Source organism: Pseudoliparis swirei, chromosome 21, assembly GCF_029220125.1.
Source record: "Pseudoliparis swirei isolate HS2019 ecotype Mariana Trench chromosome 21, NWPU_hadal_v1, whole genome shotgun sequence".
NCBI classification, from domain to species: Eukaryota; Metazoa; Chordata; class Actinopteri; order Perciformes; family Liparidae; genus Pseudoliparis; species Pseudoliparis swirei.
This window is the reverse complement of record NC_079408.1, coordinates 4,137,267-4,148,940: the sequence shown is the minus strand read 5'-3', so window position 1 is coordinate 4,148,940 and position 11,674 is coordinate 4,137,267. Positions and strand designations below refer to the sequence as shown.

General features: G+C 41.6%; 1 protein-coding gene across 1 annotated transcript; it reads right to left on the bottom strand.

Annotated features, from left to right (window-relative positions):
• Nucleotides 1–2,451: 2,451 nt before the first annotated feature.
• LOC130212128 (E3 ubiquitin-protein ligase TRIM21-like) lies at nucleotides 2,452–6,712 on the bottom strand. Its single transcript, XM_056443270.1, has 9 exons — nucleotides 6,486–6,712; nucleotides 6,031–6,400; nucleotides 5,810–5,905; nucleotides 4,586–4,819; nucleotides 4,345–4,492; nucleotides 4,056–4,082; nucleotides 3,843–3,907; nucleotides 3,617–3,739; nucleotides 2,452–3,248 (listed from the first exon to the last, which is right to left on the bottom strand). Exons 1-9 carry the CDS (start codon nucleotides 6,710–6,712, stop codon nucleotides 2,868–2,870), a joined length of 1,671 nt encoding a protein of 556 aa, XP_056299245.1. The 3' UTR covers nucleotides 2,452–2,867.
• Between the last annotated feature and the right edge of the window lie 4,962 nt (nucleotides 6,713–11,674).

Here is an 11,674-nt window from a genome sequence, read left to right as displayed (position 1 = left end):
ACAGACACTCTGGTGAGAAAGGCAAGGCAGCGCCTCTACCACCTCAGGCAGCTGAGGAAATTTAAAGTTTCCCAGAGGATCCTTCAGTCCTTCTACTCTGGAGCTGTAGAGGCGTCCTGACAGGAAGCATCACAGCCTGGTTTGGCAACTGCTCCGCTCAGGACAGGAAGGCTCTGCAGAGAGTAGTGCGTTCGGCTGAGCGCACTATTGGAACTACACTCCCCACCCTGCAGGACTTGTACACCAGGAGGTGCAGAACCAGAGCCGGCAGGATCATGAAGGATCCTCACCACCCCAACAACAGACTGTTTCAGCTGCTGCGGTCAGGCAGGCGCCTCCGTAGTCACGCTGCAAGAACAGAGAGACTGAGACGGAGTTTCTTTCCTCAGGCCATCAGGATTGTGAACTCCGACCTCACCAGGACCCCCACATAGACCCACACAACTGCCCCTCTTAGGCACACACACACACACACACACACACACACACACACACACACACTTACTGTAAATATTGTGTTGTTTTTTATTTGTAAATAGTGTGTACTTGTTGCCCTTGCACATTCCTGCTGAGCATTGCCACCTTCATTTCACTGCACACCCTGTGTGTGTATGTGACAAATAAAACATCTTGAATCTTGAATCTTGAATCTCATGACCGGCAAGATCTACCTATTGAGGCGTTGAGAGAAAACGACGGTCCAGACTGGACTTATGACTTGAGGCTTTTTATTTGGCCTAATTCTAATTGAATGAAATCAAAACACATTGGTCCAGCTTTCAAATTGATGAGACCAGGAACACAGAATTTAAGTGCAATATAAAAAGTAAGATATTTGTTCACCACACACAATATGAACAAGAAAAAACACATTTCAATGAGCAGCTGGATGAACTACCAATATAAATGTTGTATTTATTTACATTACAACACGACACTGACAACATGATCAGTCAGTGCAACTCATGTAAGTTCAGCTCTCATCATAATGCCATCAAGTCATGTGACTCCAGTCAGTGTGATGGCTGTGACTGAACTCTGTCTGTGAGCTTGTAGTTAGTTCATAAGCACAGACAGACAGTTTGAGGCCGTCTGTGAGCTGCTGTCAGTAATCCAGCTCCTGGTCTTTGATTTGGTGATTTTCTCAACTTCACTGACGAGTTTTTCGGGGCAAATGTGGTATTCATGAAAGTTTTATCATCTGGGACTGGTTCTGAAGTCAGCCCGTTGGTGAATACATTCACATCAGCTCTAAAGACATCCTCAGATTTAAATAATTATAATAATAATAAATATGAGAATCACCATTTGTGACTCCTGCATCTGTGCTTTTTCAAATAATAGAATAAATATAATTGCAATCACTTTCAAGTAAACCAGATTGCTCCATCAGACAAGAAAAAAAGCTCAATGTTGAGCTTTTGTTTTGAAGGACAAAAGCAGAAAAGCCGATCTCACGGAGGTAAAACCTGGCAAATCGCCAATAATCTCGGCAGTTGCGCATGCGCAGGCGTAACCTGTAAATGCCGTAACGTAAACATTTACACTAAGGTACAGGCATTTCAACATTTATTTATTGATGACGTAGTTGTATGTCCTTGTACTTTGAACTTGTGTAATATGTAAAGTTATGAATAAAGGTCTTTCTGCATTTCCCCTGCGCCCCACCTGCACTATACGTTCCCCTCTTTCAGAGAGCACAGCTGACAACACGGCTGTCAGAGAACCCGCTTTCAGGCGTTCATTAAAATCAGGTGGAGATCTTTTCTGACGTCGATCTTCCAGTCAGGAAGAAAACGTTTCAGAAGACACTTCAGAAAATGTTCGAGAACGAGGAACAATGTGTTTCTGATTTTATTTTCATTTTATTTTGGAGATCGACAGGGAACGTCTCCGAGATCGACCGGTCGATCGCGATCGACGGGTTGGCGACCACTGTCTTAAGGTGTTCATCGCTTTAATGTTGCAGCTACTAGCTGTGTTTCTGCTGTGTTCCTTCTTTATTAACTCTTAACAAGTAACATATATACTAATATGTACACATCTGAACAAAAGCTCACATGTGTTGCCTTTATTATAACACCAACATTATTCATATAGCATTTGTGGTTGCAGAGATACGCCCTTTTTAGTTTGGGTGTGTCATTTCGGGCAGAAACCTTAAAAATAGGACAAAAATAGGACTTTATGTACCGCTAACTTGTTAATAATGTCTTAATTTCATCCTCAGTAAATACATCGTCATTATTTTGCGACAGTATTGAAGCGGTATAAAACGTCTCTGGTAACCCGATACCCCCCCAGTGATGGTGAATAAGTGTTTTACCTTAGCAGGTAGCAAAAAGATTATTCAAAAGAATATATGTTTAATTATTACTGTCGGCCTGAAGAGCTCAGAGACACTCAGACATGTGCACGTCGGGACTTTGGTTGGAATGTACAACATACAAACCAGTTTTATTGTTTAATTTGAATGTTTTTACAAGATTGTGAATGATTACAAGAAACGGATGATACAAAAAGGAGTGGGAAAAAAAAAGCCCCCCCAAAAAACAAAAAAGCCCCCAAAAGCCCTCAAACAAAGCACCAATACTTGTTGTCACTGGCTATTTATATACTTTTTTTTTACATGGAGCATCTCTCACCTCCGGATCCACACACGAGTAAACATGGCCAAGTCATCGGGGTAATACTGTAATCTTTGTAATAAAAGATTCGTTCCTTAAGATAACACTTAGCTGGCCGACCTCCTTCAGATGGTCCCGCCTTCATCGGTGGTCACGATGAGCAATTTGACTCAAAAAAGAACGTCGGGAACTTATATTTTCTTGTTCGGGGAGGGGGCGGGGCCTGCAGGCGCTCGTTTTTTAAAGTACCGTCCCATTTCCCTCGACCTCAACGGGGCAGATGATCAGCGGGGCGGTGTTTTTCCCGTTGTCATGGAGACAGGGGTTTAAATACGGGTACATGGGCTCGTTGAAGTCACACCCGCTGAAAGTGTAAATGTGGGTCTTGGCCTCGGCGTCGTAGAAGGACACCGATCCTTCGTCGTAGTCCAGGAACACGCCCACTTCATGGGGCGTTTCCTGGAGGCGGAGGGTGACGGAGGGGCGGGCGCAGGCGCTGAGACTGCCGCCTTGGCGCCGACAGATCGCCCAATAACCGTTATCGGGGCGCACCGTGATGGTCCCCTTCCTGTTGATGGACTCCCTGGCCACGCCCAGATCCCAGTCGGTTTTATCGCTAACCTGGAACGCAAATTTACAAGAATAGAGAATGAATAAGAGAATTTTTCTTTTCATGTCATCAAATCGTGGACACGATTTAATTAATGGAGGTAAGAAATTGTATCTTGTGCAGCCAAATTCGAAAAATTTCGGCCTCAAATTAGAAAAAAAAAGTCTCTCAATGGATATTGTTCATATTTGTATCGTAGAGTTTCACAATGTTATGGTCAATATTTCTATTTAATTCATGTCTCTTGACTGTTTCAGTGCTAGCGTTGGATGTTCCTCGGAGGTGTATCGGTATGATCCGAAACATAGAGGTACATTCCTCGTTTACGAAACCCTACGAGAGGGGGAGGGGGGGGGGGGGGTCAGCTGACGTGTCCTACCTGAACCACCCAGTAATGTTTGCCAGAGGTGAAGCATTGTTTCCCCAGAACGGAGACGCAGGCGTCGAACCTGCGTTGGTCGTCAGGTGGGGAGGGTTTCTTCTGCTGCTGGCTGAGGCTCACCTGTGGATCGACAACAACAACAACGACGACGACATCAGTTATACCCACAACATATCGCAAGTCTGCCGCGTATTGACGTCCGCGATCTACCGTCACGCCGTACCTGCTTCCCATCTGCAGACAGACTCAGCCAGCCCGAAGCCGTCACTGGATCCAGAGTCACGTCTACTGGGGACGGAGAGAGAGGGACGAGATTTTATAATCACAGATTCACGAGAACCTTTGAAACCAGAACCCATTTCACTTTGGGTAAACTTATATAAATGATCAGGAGCTCTTATTGCAACTTTTTAGTCACTTTAAGATAGAGACATACCTGCGTATTGATACACCGTACTCATTTCTATAAAGAAAAGGAGATACAAATATATGTTATTTTGCTGCATAAAAGATTCCTACATTCAAATCACTTAATATTATTTGTTAAGTGACCCTAACCCTAACCCATATACGAGGATAGAATAACCATAACCCTAACCACCCTAACCCTAACCCCTAACCCCAACCACAAACACACCACTAACCCCAACCCCAATCCCAACTGCAACACTAACCACCCTAACCCTAACCACCCTAACCCTAACTCTACAACTTCAGTCACCGACCTTCTGCAGACATCTTCTTTTCAAGTTCGTGGCACACTTCCACCAGCTTGGTGAACGCTCTCCTCACTGGCCCCATGTAGCTGGCCGAGTGGACTCTGACCTCAGACCAGTTCCTGCCCAACATCGGAGCGCTCAGAAGGGGAAAACACTGACGAAAAAAGCAAGACGGTGGCACACAATGAGCACAAGAAATAATCTGGGGTTGTGTTTTCATCGGGCTCTAATCTAGGACCTTTCTGACCTGCAGGAGGTGGAGATTGTCGTCGGTGTGCTCCAGGAGCTGCAGTTCACTCATTCTCCTCTGGAGTTCGACGATTTCCTGCCTGAGCTCCTTGCGAAGCCTCGTCTCCGTTATGTCGGCCGCTTCCTGCTTCTTCTCGATCTCCGCGATGAGCGCCGCCTGGTTTTTCTCGATGACGCTCACCACCCTGGTGACGACCTGAATGCTTTTTTCTATCTCATGTTCTTTATTTATCTGCAGATGGAGCGGGGGGGGGGGCATACATCTGTATTAATGAAAGTTTCCTGTAGTCATTGGCACTGTTGTGGTCGTATGAATTGCCGATGATCGGGGCGACTTTTAACCGTTTGGGCATTTTTCATTAGCAGAGGAGCCCCAAAAGAGACAAATCAATCCGATTGGCTGTTCAGGTTCAGCAGGAGATGGAAACATGGCGTATACCCTACATTTGCTTAATTGTGGAAATTTCCAGGGTAATTGTAAAAAGGTCTACCGACAAGCCAGGCGTCAACCCAAACTGAATTTATTTGTTTAAAATGAACTTTTATGAGATTATGTTGAGAAAATAATGCGGCTAGAGTTATGAAAAATGTCTCTATCGTCATTATATGCAGACGACCTCTTGCTTTATATGTAGAAAGAATAAAGATGTTATAAAATTTGATATATAGGAATAACTGCCCATAGTCAGTGAAACATCAACATATCTACAGGAGGTGATAAACAATTTAAGTGAAGAAGCCACACCCCAAAGGATTTTCTTGTGAGTCATCTTTCAGCTCATCAACAACAACATCAACTCGGAGTTCATCTAAGTGGAGTGAAAACTTGTTTCGGCGAATGTTTGTAATTATTGTACGATTTTATGTACGTCATAACAACGGCTATGCTAAGTTCCTTAGGCCCTGAACACCCGTGCTCGCTTGCCATTGGCTGCTGTCTTTGCGGTGTGTTCGAGAGATATCTTTTTAACCACAAGCTCTTAAGCTGACGGTATCGGGCGAACGTGCTAAAAACATAAATGCCGATGTTTTTCTGTTCCATCTTAGCATGCTAACGTTTTAGTGCTAAACACAGAGTGCAAACAGGAAGAGCCAAGTGTAAACCAAAGTACTGGAGGAATTCAGGGGATCACCAACATTATTTAAATGTCGTCCTCATGGGGAGGCCATGAATGTGTGGTCTACTCAACATATTGATGGAGAATAAAATACAAAAAGATACCTTGCTCGACTCCGATGAAGCGTTGAGCTCCTTAAGTTTACCGAGTCTGATCTGGACCTTTTCATGGAACTCTCCTTCGATTTTCTTAATCTGAATCTGCAACATCAAAAGCACCGTAGAGCAACTATCAGAATGCAATCAAATAAAAATGATTCTGCACGCCATATGCAGCGTGATTGTCCGAATACAGTACAGTAAAGGTAGTGGATCGTTTTCCTCACCCGGAGCTTCTTGCTCTCCTTCTCTATCGAGACCGTTTCGTGGTGTTTGTGCTCCAACTCTCTGCACCTTATGCAAATCGGCGTCTGATCCCGCTTGCAAAACTTATTCAGGGGCTTGTTGTGAGTTCGGCAGAGGTTGCTGGTGGCGAAGGTGGCCGGATCGGTGAGGCTGTGCTTCGTCAACACCGGGTCAGTCAGGTGAGGCTTCAGGTGCTCGTTGCAGTAAGACAGCTGGCACACGAAGCACGACTTGACCGACATCAAGGTGTTTCCCGTACAGCTGTCACACGGGACGTCCTCTTTGGAAATCTCTCTTGGCGGCATCCCTCTCCTCAATGTCTTCTTGTATGCTGGCCGGCCCCTGATAGACCTATCGATGCAATACAGATCTGGTTAATTCAAGGCGAACACGGAGAGAGGAAATGGGTGTATTTTATGATGCATTGGGGACGGACTCTTTAAACTTCTCGGTGATGTCTTTCAGTCCTACGTTGATCCTCAGAACCGGGCGGGTTTTGAAGGCCTCTTTGCACAGCGGACACTCCGACTTGTGTCTCGTGTCCCAGAAACGTTTGATGCACGTCAGGCAGAAGTTATGGCCACACGGGGTGGAGACGGGGTTGTGAAAGATATCCAGACATATGACGCACCGGAACTGCTCCTCGGACAACGCAAAGGCCATGCTCCTGACAGAGGGACAATAGTTTTAATATACAACATGCAACAATTGAGTGGATTTCTTTTCCATATTACAATGTAGAAATGTCTTTGAAAATAATCCATATTTTAATGTATAGTTATACCCTACATTTGCTTAATTGTGGAGATTTCCAGAGTCCAAGCCAGGCGTCGTCCAAAACTGAATTTCTTTTCAAGATTATGTGCAGAAAAAATGCGGCTAGAGTGAGCTTATGTATAAGTTCAAATGTCTCTATCGTCATTATATGCAGACAACGCCTTGCTTTACATGTAGAAAGAATAAAGACGTTAGCTACCTAGGAATAACTGCTGTCGGCCCATAGTCAGTGAAACATTTACATTTCTACAATAGAGCTTTTTACTACTACGACTACAATATTATGCTTAAATCCAAAATATAGTTTTGCCATTGTCTGGTTCATTACTGTATACTACTTTTGGTGATGGTGCAGTTTTATTGTTTCTGTTGTTAAAATATTGAAATATTTGATTATTAGTATAGTTTAATGATGTCCAAGCCTCGAGATGTTCACTAAAAAATAAAAAATATGAAGTCCTGTGCTGCATTTGGTATATTCAATGTACCTTTTGAACGTCTCTTTTTGAAAAGGGCGTGAAGATAAATCCTGCACACAAAAGAAAATTGAGATCTGAACTACAGTTCAGGAATGTTTTTGCGTCAGTTTGAATAGGAAGAAGTTTCGAGGTACGAGAAAGTCTGTCGAGAAAAAAAAGGTAGAAACCAAAAACGATCTGTAATTGGGAGCAGATTACGGTGGGAGGGTCCAAATGTCCCGGCGCGGGTTGCTCACGAGTTCTATTTAACTCAGGAATGCTGCAGCGCTGCTTTCGCCTCCTCTTTTGTTTCAATACACAAACTGTCGTAGGACGTTTTATATCATGTAGTAATATTTGTGGTGCATTTGTGGTGCACACGTTGGTTTTAAAAAAGGCATTAAAAAAAAACACATTTTACATGAGATTTTACAGGTATTCCTCGAGAGGTTCAGGAAGCAATGATAAACTTGCGTTGTGTGAAGTCGGCGGAAAAAATCGAAGGTCGCACAAAAAAGACGGAGATCGACCCCACACTCACACGCTCTACCATAGGCGACACTTCAATTTTTTAATACTCACATCTATCCCGCTGAATATAAATAACGTCTTACCTGTATGGGTCGACAGACGGATACTCCTTAACGGGCGTGTTGACAGCGATAGCGTGTGTGCGCGCCGAGTCCTTATGAAAGACGGCGTGTTCCTCCCACACTGACGCTCACATCCAAACTGGTCATTCGTGTTCTCCTTCTCAGCCTTTTCCAAGAATTCACTTTTAATCATCGCCCTGCTTTAACTGAATCTTTACTCTCACTCGACAAGTTCAAAGGTATTTAAAATGTATTGTTCTCCAGAGCAGCGCTGGAATTTATTGCACTCTGTTATTATTGTATATTTTACGGGTGTTGATGGATGGTTTAATGATATTTGATTTCCGTTGAGGCATCGATTTTTGTATTTAACACAGGCACTTTTTAAAAAACTAGCATTGTAGTTCTTACCTAAAAAATAGTGTATAATTGATCAACAATTATTAAAGGTATCAGAACATACTGGCACCGATTGTAACCCCCTGTTTCAATATTGCAAGTTTTGATTACGTTTTTATTAAAATGAATGTGCTTTTAAATGTATTTTTCTTAAAGTTTCAACTATAACAATAAAAGTTTAAACTAAAACAATAAAACAATAAAATAACAAACATAAAACAATAATAAAAATAACACAATAACAACCATAAAACAATAACAAAGATAAACAAATAACAACCAAAAAACAATAATAAACACAAAATAATAACACATAAAACTATAACACACATAAACAATAACATATAAAAACAATAACAAACAAAACAATAACAAGCATAAAACAATAATAAACACAAAACAATAACAAACATAAAACAATAACAAACAGTTCAGGATAAGACGCACCACAGCAGTATATATATATATAAATAAAGTTATTATTATATGTGGCAAGAACACCAGACACACACAAGGTGAAGCTGCAGTCCAGCACATTAAAAATAAGTAATACATACTATTAAAAGTAAGGAATAAAAAACATAAAAAGTGGTTTTAACAAAACGTTTAAGTATGGAGTGTGTATACAAACCCGTTGGTATTGCATTCGGAGTGTAAGACAAACAAAGTGGTTAAATCAGCTGATTGCGGATGTTTCACATCAAAAAGCCCCAGTAGGCCATTTGACAACAGGCTGCATTGTGGGTAAAACACCCACCTGTGTGTTTATAGATGAAGGCGTCATGTTGACCTTCCACTCTTAATAATAATTATTATTATTAACCTGAACCTCCCTCAGTTTATCCTGCAGCATTTTGTCTTTTGTTCTTTGAGTAATGTTCCAAACTTTAATTACGTGTAATTCAAATGATAAAAACAAAATGAATCCCGTCGGAGGACGGCAATAAAAATTCAGAGCAATGTGAAAAAGTGATCGCTTAAAACAATGGTTTATTATTTTAGTTTGACGAAAGTCTAAAAAAATGAAGATAAAGAGGACACACCCACAACCACAACTATTCAACCGTATTACTGTAAATCACATGGAAGTCACGCTGCTAATTATTTGGAGTCATGCAATTATTCTAGTATGCATGGAGCTGACTCTCAATATTCCTCTCTGAGGAAATAAGGTTCTATATATTTATTTTCTTAAACTTAATTCGACTTGGCAGTGGATGAATAGACTTGGGTAAAATACAATAGACGGTATTTAATAATATACTTGACAGGATGCGGGCAGTGGAGGTATCTGTTACTAGGCAGAGTACAAAACCCATCTCCCTCTGTTTATACTTGTATTCACCTCCTCCTATGTCACGAAACTATGCCGTGTGATAAATGGAGGAGGAGGTGGTGGAGTTTAAAAAAGGTTTACGATTCGTTTCATGACAGGATAAACAACATTCTGTGAAAAGTTTAAATTTGTGAGACAATTCACAGACGGTACAAATCTAAAGCGTCCCCTGCTTTATCTTCTATTTTACTCTAAATAGACCATAAAGCACTAAATGATGACATCATGCTGTATAGAAGAAGACTTGAAACTAAAGACTGAGACATAAACTCATGTTTACTGAGGGAATACATCAAGAGAAGTAGAGTCACTATAGAGACTTCTATACAACCAGAGGAGCCCCCTGGTGGTCAGGAGAGAGAATGCAGCTTTAACACATGAAGCATAGACTTCTATACAACCAGAGGAGTCTCCCCCTGGTGGTCAGGAGAGAGAATGCAGTTTAAAACATAAAGCCTAGACTTCTATACAACCAGAGAAGTCGCCCCCTGGTGGTCAGTAGAGAGAATGCAGCTTTAACACATGAAGCATATACTTCTATACAACCAGAGTGACTAAACATAGCTCTTTTATCAATGAATTATTATTCTTTGTGCACCACTGACTCCGGTTTTAAAACTGTTTAATTGTCCTCTCAGTTGTATATGCTCAAAGTAAACATTGACTTATAATAATTGTGTCATACTTACTGTTGGAGTCGCTGTAATTAGCCCATCACTATATGTATTTTATCCCTTTGTTGATTATTCTATTGTGTTTAGGCGTTTTTTTCTCCCCGTCCTTCGACTAAAATGGTGGATTAAACATTTAAAAATCTTAAAAGAGTGCCGTGTGACTGCGTCGGGGGTTTCGGTGCTTCAGCCCCGACACACCTGCAGGTCCAGAGTCCCGTATGGCGCGAGGCCTGCAGGTCTCTAACCCGCAGCGCACCTTGAACCTGAAGCCTCGCAGCTTTTTGCAGAAGATTATCCTCCAACTAGTCGGGTGAGGGAGGAAATGGATTCCAAGTGAATGAACCCCTCCGGGTATCGGGGGAAAAAAGTATTCAATCATATCAGAAAGCTTCGACATGAATTTGCTGTTTTTCTTGTTCTTGTTTTACGAGAAGAAAAAACACCTGTAACCCGAGAACCTAGAATTTCAGACGGAACAATGATCTCCGCTCCCATGAGGAGCGCCGAGCTTTTAGTAATTACAACATTCACAACAACTATGTTTTACGGTACTTTCCACCAGCCCGTATTTAAAGGTCCTTGAAGTTGTTAAAATACTGTCATGGCAGAATTAAATGCTCGTGCTCTTTCTTTATGGGTGGATCTGGGAGATCGTCAGGAGGTCTGGAAAATATAAATGGACCAAAAAGTACAAAATGATGACATCATGCTGTATAGAAGAATACTTGAAACTAGAGACTGAGACAAAAACTCATGTTTACAATGTTTACTGAGGGAATACAAGAGAGAAGTAGAGTCATTATATAGACTTCTATACAACCAGAGGAGTCGCCCCCTGGTGGTCAGGAGAGAGAATGCAGCTTTAACACATCAGCATAGACTTCTATACAACCAGAGGAGTCGCCCCCTATTAATAAATGTATTGCATCGTTTTGTTGATTACTTGATTTTGAAGATTGCCCTTCTTGTTGACTAATTTTGAAAGCCCTGTGCGTCGCAGATGCTATAAAATAAGGATACTTTTCCTGTAAGGGCATATTTGAATCAGTTTTGGATGATGTAATGCTTTTTGGAGAAGTGTACCGTGGGAGAAGATATCGAGTTAAGAAGATGACGATGAATGAATGTACACCGAAGTCGTTAATTTTCAGTTGTACTTGTTTTGGCCACACCTGGTTTACATTCTGTACATGAGCTGTGGAGGAATGCCTGGTAATTAAGTTATTAATTTAATTGAAAGTATTGTATTCATTGACGCAGCACATGTAATAACTGTTTAAGTATCATCCATTGATGTGATATTAGAGGCTTTTAACCTTTTAGAAGCCCTGGGGGTCTGGGGACTTTATTGCTATAAAAAACAAGCAAATATATATAATCTATTAATG

What these genes read in the sequence shown, in the direction of transcription:
- LOC130212128 (XM_056443270.1), bottom strand. Translation starts at nt 6,712, where the DNA reads ATGGCCTTTGCGTTGTCCGAGGAGCAGTTCCGGTGCGTCATATGTCTG. An exon ending in AGGAGAGCAAGAAGCTCCGG is followed by an intron (nt 5,906 to 6,030) that starts GTGAGGAAAACG and finishes TTGATGTTGCAG; the next exon opens with ATTCAGATTAAGAAAATCGA. An exon ending in AAAGAAGATGTCTGCAGAAG is followed by an intron (nt 4,083 to 4,344) that starts GTCGGTGACTGA and finishes TTTTCTTTATAG; the next exon opens with AAATGAGTACGGTGTATCAA.